Source organism: Equus asinus, chromosome 3 (genome assembly GCF_041296235.1).
Source record: "Equus asinus isolate D_3611 breed Donkey chromosome 3, EquAss-T2T_v2, whole genome shotgun sequence".
NCBI lineage: Eukaryota > Metazoa > Chordata > Mammalia > Perissodactyla > Equidae > Equus > Equus asinus.
Genome location: NC_091792.1, coordinates 30657576 through 30675119, shown reverse-complemented (window position 1 = coordinate 30675119; position 17544 = coordinate 30657576). Strand labels below are relative to the sequence as shown.

The 17544-nt window shown below is 38.0% G+C and overlaps 1 protein-coding gene across 1 annotated transcript in view; it reads left to right on the top strand.

Annotated features, from left to right (window-relative positions):
• Positions 1–4683, top strand: part of LOC139044932 (uncharacterized) — a 186965-nt gene extending 182282 nt beyond the window's left edge. The window contains exons 5-6 of the mRNA XM_070506524.1: positions 379–476; positions 2369–4683. Coding sequence (XP_070362625.1) covers positions 379–476; positions 2369–2485 — 215 coding nt within the window. The 3' untranslated portion in view covers positions 2486–4683. The remainder of the gene's footprint in view (positions 1–378; positions 477–2368) is intronic.
• Positions 4684–17544: the final 12861 nt, after the last annotated feature.

Sequence of the window (17544 nt, the reverse complement as noted above, 5' to 3'; positions counted from 1 at the left end):
ATTAAATGATATTATCTTAATGTGTATGTTGCACTCCAGTGTGTCAGGATCATAAATTTAATAAAATCCAGTTAAATCTAGGTGGGTAAAGAGCTCAGAGATTCTGGTTACAAATGGCATAAATCCAAATCAAATAGGTTTAAGCAAAATAGGGAAGTTACTGGTTCACAATGGAAATTATTCATGGGGAGGTATAACTGGATCCAGGTGTTCAGATGATAGCATCAGGAAGGTATCTCCATCTATCTTTTGGTCAACTTTTCCCTTATGTTGCATCTTTCTCAGGCATGCTTTCTCCTCACAGAGTCTAATTCTCCAGGGAATCATCACAGCTCCAAGGTCAACAGAAAGATAATTTCTGTTTTCCACTTCCTCCAGCAGAAGTCCTGAAATGTGGACTAACCTGGACTACATGTCTCCCACAGAACCAGCATCCACAGCCAAGGAGAATGGTTGTGCTCGTTAGCCAGGGCCAGGTAAATGAATGCAGCCATTGCTCCAATTGAGTAGGCTCGACTTCACTAAACTATTTCGACTGGGAGTACGAGAAGGGTGGTTTACAGAGGAAATATGGGTACAATTACCAATCAAAGGAAGTACAGAAGCTGAGTAGTTCAAAAAAATGGTATTTCTGGGAGTCAGGTTTCTCAGTTTTGGAGTGGAAGGTTACAAATAAGAAAGGGGAGTAGGTTAGAATGTTCCATGTGCTGATGGAATAGAGTTGGGGACATCAGTACAAACTCATCTTTAGCGAATATAGACACAGATGATTACCTACAGAAACATTTACAGATACATTTATACACAAGCATTAGTGTATATCATATATTTCTCTTTTCTGTCAGCTGAGAGGGCCTCTATAGAAGCAACAACACACCAGTAGTAACAAACACATTTAGTGCAAAGATCTTAGTTTCTTATACCGTTGCCCAGTGAAAGGAACTAAGGCTCCTTGGAGAAATGGCTGAATACAGGGTTAGGGCAGGAAGTATACTAGATAAGTCTGTAGCAACGTGTGGTGACAAAGAATAAGGAAGTGCTCAAAAACAAGGAAACCAATAAACAAACAAAAATAAGCCACACTGATGGAGTATGTTACAGGGACACAGGAGCTGACTGAAAGAGCTCCCAATGGCCAGGTGGAAATAGTTGCACAACAAAATAAATAAAGCAATATTAAATTATAACACAAAGTATAAAATAAATATCCATGAGTCTATACTGATATAAGGAAATGATTGAATAAATAAACGGGGAGAAGAAACAAATCTCCCTTGCAAAAGAATCCAAATAATCTATATAGATACTTCACCCTAGAGGAGGTGGAACATAGCTCCCCACTCCTTAAGTGTGGGCTGCACACAGTGACTTCCTTCCAAAGAAGACAAGACAGAAAGAGGGGGGAAAGAGGAACTTTATGCAGAGAATTCTGACAAAAACCACCTCATCCAGGGGAGCAAAGTTAACATCAACCATGACAAGTCATGTTGACAGTATTTTCTCTAGATATAATGTGATGAGACGGGCACTTTACCTTGGTGGTCTTCCTTCCAAAAACCTATAACCCCAGTCTAATCATGAGAAAAACCTCTGCCAATCTCAACTGAGGGGCATCCTACAAAATATCTGTCTATTACTCCTTAAAACTCTCAAAGTCATCAAAAACAAGGCAAGTCTGAGAAACTGTCACAGCCAGGAGGAGCTTAAGGAGGCACGATACCTAAATGTAATTTAGTATCCCGGATGGGATCCTGGAACAACAACAACAACAATAAGGACAATAGGGAAAAATCATGGAAATCCAAATATAGTGTGGACCTTAGTTAATGATAATACATCAGCATTGGTTTATTAATTGTAACAAATATACCATACTAATGTAAGACGTTAATAGTAGGAAAAACTGGGTGCAGAGTATAAGAAACTCCTATACTATCGTCACAATTTTGGTGTAAACCTAAAATTGTTGTAAAATAAAAATTTTATTTCAAAATATTGGACAAGACATAAAAAAATCAGAGTCAAAGAGAAGGAAAACATGACAGAAAAATCAAGGGATATAGAAGAGCAATAGCCACCTATTAAGATTTCAAGAAGAGAGAATGGAGGAAATGGGGGAGAGAGAAACAATCCCCACTCAGAGATGTCCACATCCTACTCCCCAGAACCGTGAATATGTTATCTTCCCCAGCAAAAAGGACAGATGTAATAAGGTTCATGACCTTGAGATGGGGAGATTATCCTGATTATCCAGGTTGGACCAATCTAACCACATGAGTCTTTAAAAGCATACAACCTTCCCAGGCTGCAGAGAACAGAAGAGACACCAGCATGAAAAGGACTCAATTAGTTGTTGCTTGCTTTGTAGATGGAGGAAGGGGACCATGAGCCAAAAATGCAGGTGGCCTCCAGAAGCCAGAAAGGCGAGAAAATGGATTCTCTTCTAGAACCTCCAGAAAGGAATGCAGCCCTGCCAACACCTTGATCATAGCACAGTGTCTGATTTCTGACCTATAGATATGTAAGATAACACAGTTTTACTGTTTAAGCCACCAAAATCATAATAATAATATCTGCTCCAGCCAAAAACTTGTGGATCAATTAAAGAATTGAGTTTGAAAGCTACCTTAGACCCACAATAATAACTATCATGTTATCATCATGAGTGACTGAAGGAAAAGGGAAGTAGAGGAAATCTATACAAGGCACCACCCTGGATGAGCTACCAAACGTGCATTTGATCTTCAAGACAAATTGATGAGATTTATTGTACCTTTGCAATTTTCAGTTCTAGAATTTCTATTTGGTTCTTTTCTAACATTTTTATTTCTGTGCTGAGATTTCTCATCTTTTAATTCACTGGGAGCATATTTCAGTTTTGCCTCATTAAGGATAGTTTTAACAGCTGATTAAAAATCCTCGTCTGTTACTTCCAAATTCTGGTTCACCTCAGGGTCTGGCTCATTTGATTTTCTTCTCTCTTGCCACTGTGGCCCTTTTTCTTGGTTTTTCATATGTAAGGTAATTTTAGACTTTATGCTGGGTATTTGGAATGTTACATAGTAGAGATACTGAATGTTGTGTTTTTTCCAACAGAGGTTATTCCTTTCATTTTAGTTGGCAATTATTTTGGCTGGGCTTAAATTGAAGTTCTGATGTGGGAGCAACAGCTCCCGTCTCTCTTCAGACTTTTTCTCTTTAACTGAGTCACCCTGAGCCTGTTCAACACAAGCATGGTCCAGAGATCCATGAGATATGTGGATAGACAGAAATTTTGGATCCCTTCTCTGGCTCTTTCCTTTCTGGGATTCCCCTACTCCCCTCAGTGGCCACATTTCCCAGGCTCCAGTCTTCTGGTTCCCCTGGCCAGAAAGCCGATATGTTTCCCACTGTTACTGCTGCCTCCACTGCAGGAACTGTGCAGACTGTTCCTAGTCCTAGGCTAAAAGATGAAAAAATGAGGAACTTGCTTCTAAAAGCCCCATGCTCCCCTCCTGAGAGTGTGTACACAAGAATGCTTTTGTTCATTCTCCAAATAATTGAGTAATTGCTTTGTATTAAATCTAATTTTAACAGTTGTTTTTTGCAATAGAATCATCCACTAGAAACTTGGTCCATCATTCATCCATCATTTTGGTCCAGATGCAAAAGTCCCCTAGATAATTTCATGCTACGAAAAAAATTCCTTCCACTGCACTGATATTCAAAGATCAAAGATAGATTTATTTATTTATTTATTTATTTTGGTGAGGAAGATTGTCCCTCCAATTTGGTGAGGAAGAGCTAACATCTGTGCCAATCTTCCTCTATTTTGTATGTGGGATGCCACCACAGCATGGTTTGATGAGTGGTGTGTAGGTCCGCACCCAGGATCAAAACCCTTGACCTCCAGGCTGCTGAAGCAGAGCATGCAAAGTTAACCACTATGCCACCGGGCCAGCCTCAAAGATAGATTTTTTTATAAAGGTAGAATTAAATAATTTTTCCTGAGAAGAATTAAATATCTATAAATCTTCGTTCTTATATCTTAAAAAATGGAAAGTGGAAATCAGAGAAAGAAGCTTCTAGGATTTTTCAAAGTATTTATTATGTGCCTACCAGCACAGTGCCAAAAACCTTCTCATTGTCTCATACATTTTTCCCACTAACATAGTCAGGTATTTTATATCATTAACATTTGAGGAAATTGAGGTTCAGAAAGTTCAAGAAAGTAGCAAGGTTAACCTTTGATTCCACATCTTCTGAATCCCAGTCCACTGTATCTTCTGCTAAGCCATGGTTTCCTGAGGAAGATATGATGTTCAACTTTAAATAATTTTACCAGAACTTAAAAAGACAAGAATGTTTAACAGGAACAGTACATTAATTCCAAATTTGAAACTTAAAATTTTTTCATCAATACCTTCAATTATTCAAGTATTAAATAAGGTCCGAATTTGTTTCAGGCACTTTACAAAATGTGAGTGATAAGGCCCATGCCCTAAGAGGAATTTACAATCCAGTGAAAGAAGCATTTATAATCGTCTCATTAGATATTTACTCTGTCAGCAAAACCCATACTCTCATAAGAAGGTTTGCTTCAGAATAGAAAAGAGAACAAAATATATAGTAAATTGTTTATTTTACTGGTTATAAACACACAGAACCCAACAGTTCTCAAGTGAAAATAAATCTTTGTTTTATAAAACAGATTACACACATCAATCTGAACATTATTAGCATTGGCTCGTGATTCATCCGGTCAAAGTCTTTCATAAAATGGTGAGATTAACAAACGTTTATGAAGAATTTCAGCCGCCAAAGACAAAACAGCAGATAGAACGTCTTTTTAAACATGTGGGAAAGAACCAACGTCAAACAGAGACCTATTAATACTCAGATCCTTTCTGGAAGATGTAACGCAAAGGTCAGGCATGCGTAGAATTTGTCATTTTCCCAAATCAGCTTGGTACTGTGAGGCAGCGGTAATGACCATGGATGAATTATTAAAAGGCTAGATTTCAGAAAAATTGAGATTCTAAATGACAAAGCTAATGCACAACAGCAGAGAAGGGAGGCAGACGAGCGGGATTAAAAAACGTGTTTTGTTAAAATTCAAACCATATTCATCCCAAATGCCAGAACTGGGGGCAAACTCTACTAAAAGGTGCTGAGATCAGAACAAAGCAATCCAGGTTCTCTTAGTCCAGACTGAAGCAGGCTTTTTAAAAATTATCACAATTTAAACAATGTGTGAAAACAATGGTTTGAAGCAAAATTGGCAGGGGAAAACAAAAGAATCAGTCAGAGACCAGCCTGATTTCAGCAAAGATGGTGAAGAAGGCCGAGAGAAAAGAAAAAAAAAGAAAGAAAAGAAAAAGTGTTTCAATCAGAAGCCAAAGGAGGGATAACCTAGGATTTCAACCAGCAAGAATAAAGATTGTCCAGGAACCAAAACGAGGCCGAAGTCAAAGGCTTAGTCTGAGTCCAGAGTAGTGGCGAGCAGGCAGCAAGTTCAGAGTACCATGCAGGATTTCCCACTTTGAGCATGTGAAAGAGTCTAGGGAGAAATGGTAAGACAGAGGAGGGGGTGATGCCAGAGTGTCTAGAAAAGATTGTTTAATGGCTTAAATCTGTGCAAAGGAACCAAGCGATGTGAGGCTCAACTCATGTTGGCTGGTGCCAAGTCCTCTGCAACATTAAAGTCTAAATGTGCACTTGATCCCTGGAGCAGACAGTGGGAACAGGCAAGAAAGGAATAGCCTATAGTTGGTATTAGAGATGAGAGAATGGAAACTCAGTGATTAGGTGAGAAAAGCTCTCTGCATCGTGATAGGTGTCATAAGTGTTAGAGGAATCACACTCTTGAACTACAGAGAGCTGCCCTTGCTAAGTCTCTCAGATGTGAGCCGGGGCATATGCACAGCAGCTCAGACAATATAATGTCCGGTGGATTTAAGAACAGGTTAAAAAAAAACATGAATGAGAAAATTAAACGGGATGAAGGGCAGGATACAGAGAAAAAAAAATAAAAGACCAGAGAGAAGAATGAGGAAAGATTGGGAAAGAGGGTAGGAAAAGAAAGAGAAGAGTATACTGGTTGAGGAGGAGGGAGAGTTCCAGAACATTTGCCTCATCCACCCAGCACCAACCAACTTTACCTCTGCCTACTTCCTCCTCCAGTTCCTAGATCTTATGCAGCAAATTATTCAGTTTGATGAAATATCCCATGTCTAAGGCCAATGAAGGTTGTCCATGAGTAATTTTGGAGAAAAGCAAGATGCAAACAACTTGCTTTTATTTTAATTCTTGTCACTCTCCTGACTCCCAATATTAGTGTTTTCTTCTTAGAGTTAGCAAATGACCAGCAAAAAGAACATTCATTAGGAGTTAGTTTTTCCTTAACATAAAATAAGCACCCTTGGACAAGATTGTGCATTTAAACTAGAACCATGCACTATCTCAGTGGGCCACACAGAAGGACATGAATATGATTTTGCTCCTCAAGGTATGATTGTCCATTAAGTTTGATCTTAACAAATATACCAACTGAACTATACCCAAATAATTGCTGTTGTCTTCACAAAAGTCACCTTAGGAAGCTATAATCTTGGAAGTATTAGATATATTTTGCTATCTGCCCCAAACATCTGGATAAATTCCTCCCATAGAAGGATAAACTGTTTTCAGAATAGTCCAGAATACACGGAAGTTTCGTTACCACTCTCTTTTGTAAAACCATCACAGACAAGAATAATCGATGGCCAAATTCTTTTGCACTGAACAGGAAAGCCTCTGGCTTTTCTTCAAGGAGTGAGTGCTCTGGGCAGCCATCCTCAATCAATTGGAGGTGGTGCTCAAGTTCACACAGCATTTTATCCTGAACAAAGTCAGTGGTAGGTGTTGAAACGGAAAGGATTTACACAATTATGATTGAGGAAACTGAGGCTTAGACAGCTGACCCAAGTTGCCCAAGATCACAGTTAGTGGGTGACCACACTGGAGTCCACACCCTAGTCTTTGGATGGATTCCACAGCCCTTGGTTTTTCCATGCCCCTCCTCTGCACTTGCCACTCTCAATGGAGCACAGAGAAAGCTCACAGTGCTCTGAAAATCCTTCCACAAAACGTAACTGAGTGCTTTGCTCAACTATATTTGCTAGACCACAGTGGAGTAGATAAAATAGATTTGTTGGGAAACAAGGCCAGGATCAGGAAAGACAAGGGCTAGGAGTCAGTTTCTTTTGAAACCAGAAAAACATCTTCTCGAGTTAACAGAGTGTATTAGGTTAATAACTAAATTGGGTAATGTTCTTATATACAACAGTACTGGCAAGGTGAAAAAGCCAATTACTGGGCCACAGTTCATCAGTTTATATGACAAAATATCTATCTTTAGAATTTTTAAAGCAAAGCACTGGCCCCTGCCTGAACAGCTAGGAATCTGCCAGTGAGAATGAAAATCCACAGAACGTGCGAATACAGAAATACACAGAAAATACACAGAGGTTGTGTATGCCTCAGACCCAAGTTTAAATAATCAGCTGAAAAAATAAAACAAAACACAACACACAGAATAGAATTCTGAGGATCTACTCCATGTCCTTATTTTTCAATATATGAATTTGTATTGAGACATATATGTATCTTATATATTACGAAAATTTGTTTTCCTACAAATTATGCAGTTTCTTCTACAATTTGTAATTGTCCTATTTAGTCAATATAAGCAGTTTTTACACAGTTATGATACACATGAATTTTAATTACCATGGTTTTAGTTAAGTAATACCAGTCCTCCAACAACGTAGTTCAAATTTTAGTCACCATGATATATTAAATGTGAATAATTATATAAAGTAAAAGCTTTATGCTAGTTCTTTGGTTCACAAATCACTACGTAAATGCACATCTTGATGGGTAACCAATCACATCATTCTCTTCAAGGTCTGTCAGTGATTGGTTACCACACACCTGTTCACGCAAAGACAGAAAAGTTCACGGCTGTGTTGTCTCCTTGTCTCCCAGTGATAAATCCATGTGACATTTTACAAAAATGGATAATCAAAAGAGGGAATTGGCCAACAGATGAAAGCACAGAAAGTGATAATGTTGAAAGTGAATTCGGATGTGATTAGAAGATAGGTGATCATGGGACTATTGATGTCTCCACTGTTCCAGACTCTAGATATGCAACAGAAGGAACTTAGCGAAGGTGAACTTATTGCCCTGAACAAGAAAAGTTGTGGTGAAAAGAGTTAAGATGTCCCAGAGGAAGTGATGCAGGCCGAAAGCTCCCATTAAAGGAGCTCTAGGGGATATTTCATGACAATGAAAGCACAAAAGATAAAATGTTGGAAGCTGATCCATACTTAGAAAGGAGCATGACAAGTCACCAAGGCATAGAGAAGATACTCACTCTATATTATGTTATAGGACAAGAAGGAAAAGGCAAGCACTCATAAAAGTAGTCTTGATAAGTCTTTATAAAGAAATGCAACACGTTAATTCTGAATGTGTGTAAAGTTTTAAATTCCAAGGTATAAATAAATATTAGTATTACTATTTTTTCCACTTCCCTATATGTTTCTAAGCAAGAATAAGAGAGTTTTTAATGTTTTGACAAAAATATTTGGAGATCATGGAGCAATCATAATTTTCCCCATTGATTTTTAAGATCACTTTGCACAATTTCAACTTGCAAAGTCATTCCTACAGTCTCACACCACTACAAAGCAAAGACTTCCTGTATATACAAATCTAGTGTTTGTGTCACATTCATCATAAGTTGCATTCATTTCTCAGAAACAAGTGGAAAATACTCTCTGTATTTTCCCGGACTAGAGAAAGAATTATAGTAGTCTTCAATAAGTTGTCTTGACATAAAACTTCGATAAGCCATACAAGTTCACTAATTTACCTCAATCTTCTTTCTTCCACTGTTCATAAAAATCTCTCTTAGTGCCCAGAAAAAAATGTGCAAAAAAGTTGAGTGCATCTATATATGTCTAGGAACATGTGCCTATTATATTGTAATTCATAATGTACAACTTTCTGACATCTACCAATTAGGGAAGGACAGTTTGATCTGGAGTACATACTTGAAGGTGTATGATTTTATTACTTCCTTGTATAGAAAATATTTCAAAAGCAATGAACAAAGTGTGGCAAAGTAGGGTTCCTTCAAGAAACTGTTTTTACCAATAACTATTTCAGGTTTTAAAATGCTAATTAGCTTAATTATACCCTTGATTTTCAGTAATGTGAGAAAATAGGATTTCTATAAAAACAAAAATCTTAAAAATCTTCCAAATATTTGAATCTGAAATACGTCCTTCATTTCTACTTAATTGTTAGCACTTGTACTTGATTCATATCTCTTTTCTACAGAGACACAATTCTAATTTTCCAAATAAAATAAAGTAATGCTTGTTTCAGGGTTGGCTTTGTTATAGATAAAGTCTACTCCAGCAGACTTCACAAACCTCTGCAAAATTCCATGATCCATGATGGCTGTGTTCATCTTTTAAACAAAAGCAGAGGAACCCTCTTTGGTTATTAAAGCAGATTCCTTGAAACATCAGAAACAAACAGACTTAGACGTGTTTCTCTCTAAGTCATGTACCGGCCACACAAAATCATGTTCAATCTAGAAAAGAGAATGGCACTCTAGCTTTTCTATGAACTGTTAGCTCTTCTCACTGCTGGGGAAAATTCAAGTCTTCCCTAAACAAATTCCTTTATTTTAATTCTAGATAGAAATTTCCAGAACTGTGGTGAAGTAGGAAAGAACACAGGACTTGAAGACAGGAGATGGGTGTTCAAATTCTGATGCTTTCATTTCCTCCTATTTGATCTTTTCTCAGCCATCAAGTTGACTCCCTGCTCTCCCTTCCTCATACTTACCTTAAATCTCTAACTTTTCTATCTGTGAGAACATGGATTTAGGATATTCCCCCCTTTTCTCCTCCCTCTGTACCCCACATATATACAAAACTATCTCACAAATGCTACACTCTCATTTAGTTTCCTCATTTGTAAAATGGCAGAAGATAGAAATGGGGACTATCCTAATCTCCCTTAATGCTGAAATATTCTGTTTATCCAAATTTTAATATATATTAAATTATATTTTGTGTATATATATTATATGCTATAATATATATACACATTATACACACATATACTATTATATGTGTTATGTGCACATTATATAATATAGATATTATATAGCTATAATATATATTATAAATATTATAACACATATCTACATCATTTTCAATTTTATTTTGCATTCTAAAGCAGTTCGGCAAAGCTCTGTTGGGGAGCGGTATTTATTGATATAACCCAATAAAGACAAGATGAACCCCTTGGAAATGAGGAAATGTAGGTCAAAGGGAACAAACTTTCAGTTATAAGAAGAATAAGTTCTGAGGTTTCAATATACAGCGTAGTGATCATAGTTAATAGTAGAGTTGTGTATACTTGAAAGTTGCTGAGAGTAGATCTTAAGTGTTCCCACAACACACACACACTAAAGTTAACTATGTGAGATGATGGATGTGTTAATTATCTTGATCTTGGTAATCATTCCACAATGCATATATATGTAAAATTATCATCTTGTGCACTTTAAATCTGTACAATTATATTTGTCAATTATTCCTCGGTAAAGTTGGGAGGAAAAAAGATTAATCCACTATTGGCATGTGAGTTTCCTATGCCAGTTAAACAGGTAGTTTGAGACAGAAAGTTTAATTTACACATGTGAATTTGTGTCATCATTCTGAAAGAGGAAATGAAGGCTGTATAAACCATCTAAAAAAAAACTGTCATGTGTCCTCTGCTTTCTCAATAATTGTTGCACATGTATATGTCTTGAGCCTTCCAAACAAAGGGTAACTTCCTTGAGGAAAGATCGAAATCTTTTTTTTTTTTTTTTTGAGGAAGATCGGCCCTGAGCTAACTGCTGCCAATCCTCCTCTTGTTCGTGAGGAAGACTGGCCCTGAGCTAACATCCATGCCCATCTTCCTCTACTTTATACATGGGACGCCTACCACAGCATGGCTTTTGCCAAGCAGTGCCATGTCCGCACCCGGGATCTGAACCGGCAAACCTAGGGCCACCAAGAAGCGGAACGTGTGAACTTAACCACTGCACCACCGGGCTGGCCACAAAAACCTTTGTATTTTTTAGCCCATAATGCCTGACTGAGGAACACAGAAGCTACTTAATACATGAATTTTGATGCATGGATGTGCTTATGATATCTTGTCACTGAATTTTGACATCCTGATTTTGATCGAGTATTCAACTCTTCCATACCCTTTAGTTCAATTCTATCTTTACCACATGTACCAACTAAACATACACATGGACTAGAAAACAATAACTGGGTCTTGATCATATTGTAACAGAGAGTTCCATTGGAAATCAGAGGATTCATTTTACACATTACCCAATATGCTGAATTATTGTTTTAATGTTGGTTATAGTACAGGGTGTCTATACCCTAAAGATTTATGGTTTGTTGACTGGGACTGGAGTATCTGTGAAACCACTTGATATTTTCTCTTCTTTCCAAAGTCTCAATCACATCGTATACTTTGCATGATAGTCAGTATCCGTGTATTAATCTGGTTGTCTCAGTATAATCATTCTTAAACTGAAGACTTATATAATTAACAGAGCTGGCCTTAAAATTAGCTTAGACACTGAGCGAGTATGATTCAACAAATAGACAAAATCATTAAATTCCCAGAGATATTTTTTCCCTAATGCAAAAAGTACATCTAACATTTCACGTCCATTCTTCTTTTTTGCTTTTTTGTGTTTTAATATAATTTTTAAAAGAGGTTTTAAGAGAACGGTTCAGAAGTATATGTCGAGGAGGAAAAAATTTCAGAATAATATGATAATATTTACATGAAATTATAAGTGGAAGGTTGGATAGTATATTTTAAATTAGACTTTTGGGAAAATCAATCCCTCTATGCATAGACAAAAAAGATGGGGTTTGAAATAAATGATAAATGAAAGCAAGTGGGTAGGATGATGGCTGGGAATGAAAAGCAGTCACAAACATGCCATGTGGTGTTTCAAAATATATTGTCAAAGAGTGTACGGGGTAAAATATGGCATACTAAAAACAATGAGGTTTCTTAATTGAAGGAAAATAAATAGGCTGGAAAGGAAGAGTTGATTTGTCAGGTCTGAGTAGTAGGCGTTGAAGTGACAGCCTTGGAAGCACAGACTGAGTGGTAAAAATGGAAGATGAGAAAGATTAAGACGGTATTGAGAGAAAACAACTCCTAACACAATAATTTAGAACAGAGAGAGACAAAGAGCTATATAAGAAAAACAATGAGTTAAAATCCTCAGTCTTTATTTCTTTACATTTCTATCTTTAATATATAATTTAAGTAGCCCTTTTTAAATGAAACCTAACCCAGCAGGAAATAGTGTGTTTACTGGGGCTGCTTTAACAAAATGCTACAAACTGAGTGGTTTGAACAACAGAAATGCATTGTCTCACAGTCCTGGAGGCTAGAAGTCCAAAATCAAGGAGTCAGCAGGGTTGGTTCCTTCGAGGGCTGTGGGAAAGCATTTGCTCCATGCCTCTCTCCTGGCTCCTCACTGCTTACTGGCAATCTTTGGTGTTCCCTGACTTGTGGAAACACCACTCAGATCTCTGCCCTCATTTTCACATGGTGTTTTTCCTGTGTGTGTATGCGTGTGTGTGTCCCTCTCTTCAAATTTCCTCAGTGATATTGGGTTAGGGCCCACCCTAATGACCTCATCTTAACTAATTACATCTGCAATGACCCTATTTCCAAATAAGGTCACATTCTGAGGTACTGGGGGTTAGGACTTCAACATGGGCTTGAGGTGGGGGAATCAATCACTCCCTAGCCATTGCTAGAGGTTTTCAAAGCAGCTACTCAACTCAATTATCTTGAGGAGAAAAAGAAAGTGAGGGATCAAGCATAAATCTTCTGTGATTGTGGTTGCATGTGTACAAAGTTTAAAAACTACCTGGGGATCGGCTTGGAAGCTGACACCCTCATCCTAAAACAAGGTTTTCAACCCAGTAGAATGTCCCTCCCCTAGCTGTGACAATGGAAAATGTCTCCAAACATTTCCAATGTCCCCTGTGAGGAAAAATAGCAAGCTATTGAAAACCACTGTCCAAAGGGAAAATGGCAAAATTCTCAAAAAGAAAAATCAATTGACTGGAATTTGAAGAGTTTTGGTTTGCGAACCAAATTGAGCATGAGGCTGAAGCTAAATACAAGAGCTACATGTCTAGCAAAGGTCTATAAAGAGAGAAGAATAGGATTAGGATAAGTTATAATGGAAAAAATTGAGAAGTTAATGAAGCCAGATATTACCTTTGGGTAGTTAACTTTCATTTAAATTGTAAAAAGTTTTTCTCTCTTATGTTCGTGTAGCGATTAATAATTTTTAGTCATTGTAGAGGATAAGTGTCTTACGGTTGTTATCTGTTTTTTGTTTGTTTGTTTGTTTGTTTGTTTTGAGGAAGGTTAGTCCTGAGCTAACATCTGCTGCCAATCCTCCTCTTTTTTGCTGAGCAAGACTGGCCCTGAGCTAACATCCGTGCCCATCTTCCTCTATTTTATATGTGGGATGCCTGCCACAGCATGACTTGACAAGTGGTGCGTAGGTCTGCACCCAGGATCCGAACCAGCGAACCCCAGACCACCAAAGCAGAATGTGCAAACTTAACCGCTGCGCCACCAGGCCAGCCCCACTGACAGCTGTTTTGATTGGTCAACACCTATAGTGAATCTATTATTAAATATTTTAATACTGACTCTGTGTGTGTGTGTGTGTGTGTATTTTTTTTTAGCACTATGTCTTAGTCTAGAATTCAATGAAGAAATCCCTTTACTGAAACTACATGTCCTCTTGCTACCGAAAATTAGTGAACATATTTTTAAGGGGAAAGAGGAACACAAATGAAGAAGCCCAGTAAAGGATAAATGAACTAACCCACACAGTCTCAGGGAGTAACAAATTTCATAACTTTGTACATATTATATAGAACCATGATGGGCAATTCAAGTTGCAAAAGAGAATATGTAGTAGAATTCCTTTTAAAATATTTTCATAGGGAAAGATCTCTCATAACATACACACCCAAAACTTCTTCTTGGTGGAAAGAATAAGGGATGACTTTCCATTTTTACATCCCATATTTCACAGTGTCTTAGGGATTTTTTTTTTTAAGTCTATGCTGCTTTCAAAAATCAGAAAAAAATTTAATTAAAGCTTGGCAAGACACACCATGGTCATAACATCCATATGTAAATGGAGGTTATCACTAGCCATCAGTGAGGTCCCAGGAGATCCAGTGCTGAGGGAAAAGGACAGTGGAAACGGGAGAAAGTCCTCATGTAGCTTGATGCTTCCATTTAGTCGTAGAATGAAGTAGCAGTAGGTCTGGAAAAGAAGAAAAAGACGTATTGATAAGCTGTCAGTGCAGCATGCTTGAAAACAACTGGAGAAAGAAAGTGGCTCAGATGCTTGGCTAGGAATGAAGTCAGGAAACCTTGTCAAGAGGCAACCAAAACAAGTCAAATGAACTTTCCTCTGTTCCAGCAAGCTGGGTCACACAATAAATTAAACCAAGCCTGACCTATCACACTGAAGTCAACCACCTCATCAACTATCAGCTAAAGTCAGAGGAGTTAAACCTGAGTTTACAACGGCAGATTTTATGTCTGGGGCTGCGTGTAAACGAGGACAGAGATTTCCCTGTATTGTATTTCAGACAGTTCCTGTAACTCTACAACTAGCGTTATGAAATTGCATCTATTATCTTTCTGCTCTAGAAAAGGGAAACTTCTAATTAAAGGCTCTTACCCAAGCCCTCTAATACTATTGGCATGTAGAATTCTATCACCTGCCAGGGAAAGTTTTCCAAACCACGCATTTCAAAGCTTCTTATGCCTACAACATGCAAAGATACTTTTACGCCTTGAGGGCCACTTCCATCTTGGATCTGTAGAAACACAGCAATAAAAGCACCTGCTGGTGTTCACAGCACGTTTAAACTGGCTGTGAAATTTTAAATAACTTGGATCCACACTAGTGAATTAAAGATCTATCCAACAAGGCATGAGGAAGCCAGTCTTAAATTCTATAATTCACTCATTTATTTGATAATTTGCACATGAAATAGAAACCATGCTATATTTTTTTCATGACTCAGCAAAAAAATTATCTGGATTTATTTTTGTCAGTACCCATATCAAGTTATTTCTAACAAAAATCTGCATGGTTCAGGAAAGCCAATCATTTAACGTAGCCAGAAAATATCCCTCCCTAAAATCTTCAGGAAAAAAAACTAGTGTTAAAGATAAATCTTCCCAGGACGTCCTCCAAAGAAAAAAGAAAACTTTAAATATTATTTAATTTTAACAAATAACATGTGTGTCAGGTAATGATCTAAATGCTTTACAAATATTAACTTAATACTGATAATCATCCAGTGAGGTAGATCTTATTAGTATCTGCATTTATCAGATGAAGAACATTAAAGCCCAGAGAGAAATGCTCACTCACAGAAGTCCACACAGTCTGCCTGGGCCCAAAGTTAAAAAAAAAATTCAGAGAATTTATTTGAATATTATTGTTGTTGTTGAGGTTTCCACAGAAACAGATCCTAAGACAAGGATTTGGTTATTTATTTGAAACGTACAGGGAACACCACTTAGGAATAAAAAAGAACTGCACAGGGAAGAAAGCTAGTAAGACAACATTTTTAAGCCAGCAACTACCGTGGGTTCCTGGAGCTTCATTCTGCAAGGAAACTCTAAGAAATGCGGTAAAATACATGTCTCAGAATATCTCACCGAAGAGGCATGGGGACTGGGCGATCTGTACATGAACTCCTCAGAGACATTGATTGAGGCTGCTCCCAAAGAGTGGGGTACTACATCCATGGCGATTCCAGTCTGCCACACACAAGGACGGAGCAGCCTTCAGTGATTCTGCAAAAAGCCTTCATGCACAGATGCAAACACTAACAGTTGGAAGTCCACTCAAATATACTGAAATCGTGAACATCCAAAAGATATGCATGGGGCATTGACAATGCCTCCAACAGTCCACCCCTTGCACTATGCAGTTCCATCCATGCCCATGTTAAATTCCTTCCTACCAGTTAGTGTTCTTCAATGTGGTGATTATTCAGAATGTCTAAACAAACAAGATTAGCAAAATCAGGAAGGTTAGCGGGATAAGCTACATTCCTAGTGCTGCAACTGACTATGATATTACATCTTTCTGCCCTCCCCTTTGATTGGTACTTCTGCTGATCTACATTGCTTGCCTGATAGGGTAACCCAGAACTTTATTCCTGAGTGGTCTGAGATCATGGTTGCCACTCCCTGTCAGCCCATCGTTTCTGCAAAGGCGCATTTACATCTATTACTGGACATGTAAGCATCAAGTAGAAGTCCTAGTAGATCTCCTGATTTTTAGAACTACTTTGACCTTCCCACTTAAGTAACAGCAACCCTATGTCCTCCTGATTATTGTCAATTACTCCAGCAATTGCTGGTCAGTTGGCCTGAAGACCCCAAAGTGACTAGCTGGTAGTTAAATTTTAGCTTACCTCTTACTGTATACTCTGGTAGAAACATCTTTTCACTTGACATCAGGATCTCTAGACCAACAGAATCTGAAGTTGCAGTGATGGGAAGCCAAATCACGCAAGTGGATTACTATGAGTAACGGTAAGCAGAACCACTCCTGCTTCTACCCTTTGATTCCTGACCTCACGCATTTTGCCTTTTGTCCAAACTGTCCATCTGTAAGGATGACACCCAGTACTGTCCCAAAGGATTGGGGAGATGGTGGAAATGTTTCATTCCAGCAAAAGGAAGGAATATTTTATCACTGACATTGTTTAGAATTGCCTAAACACTGTGATAATAAAAACTAGGCCATCTCTTAGTCAGGTTGATTATTGTTTTTAAATTCTCTGGAGCCAGTACATCTCCTTACTGCTAGGACCTGGTGGAGCATCCCTACTATCACTCTTTGGCATGCCAAAGATAACACCCAACGCCACAGATGTTATCTTTTAGATGGCTTCTTAGCTGTGCCTACAAGAAGCTATTCCAAAGTTCTGTTGATCCAGCAACTTCCAAAAGATGCAATATGTGTTAGAACTTTGAGATAATGAGCCTAGTGTCCCATGCCTTGTGTCATAAAGTGAATCCTTTGCTCCGAGAGATGTTACATGAGATTCCATAATAATAAATTAGATGCAATTTGAGCCTTCAGAGAGCAGTATTGGCCAAGGTACTGCAAGCATACCCATACTCAAAATGTGTATCACACCCAGAAAGAAAAATTGTGCCTTCTTAGGGGTATGTACTTCTTCTTAGAAGGAATACAATATGATCAATCTGCCCCCATGTAGCTGGCTGGTCTGGAGGGATAGAGCCATATAGCAAGCTCAGCTTTGACAATAACTAGATCAGAATCGAAGAGGGAATTCTGTTCTATTGTCCTCATGTTTAGCTCCATCT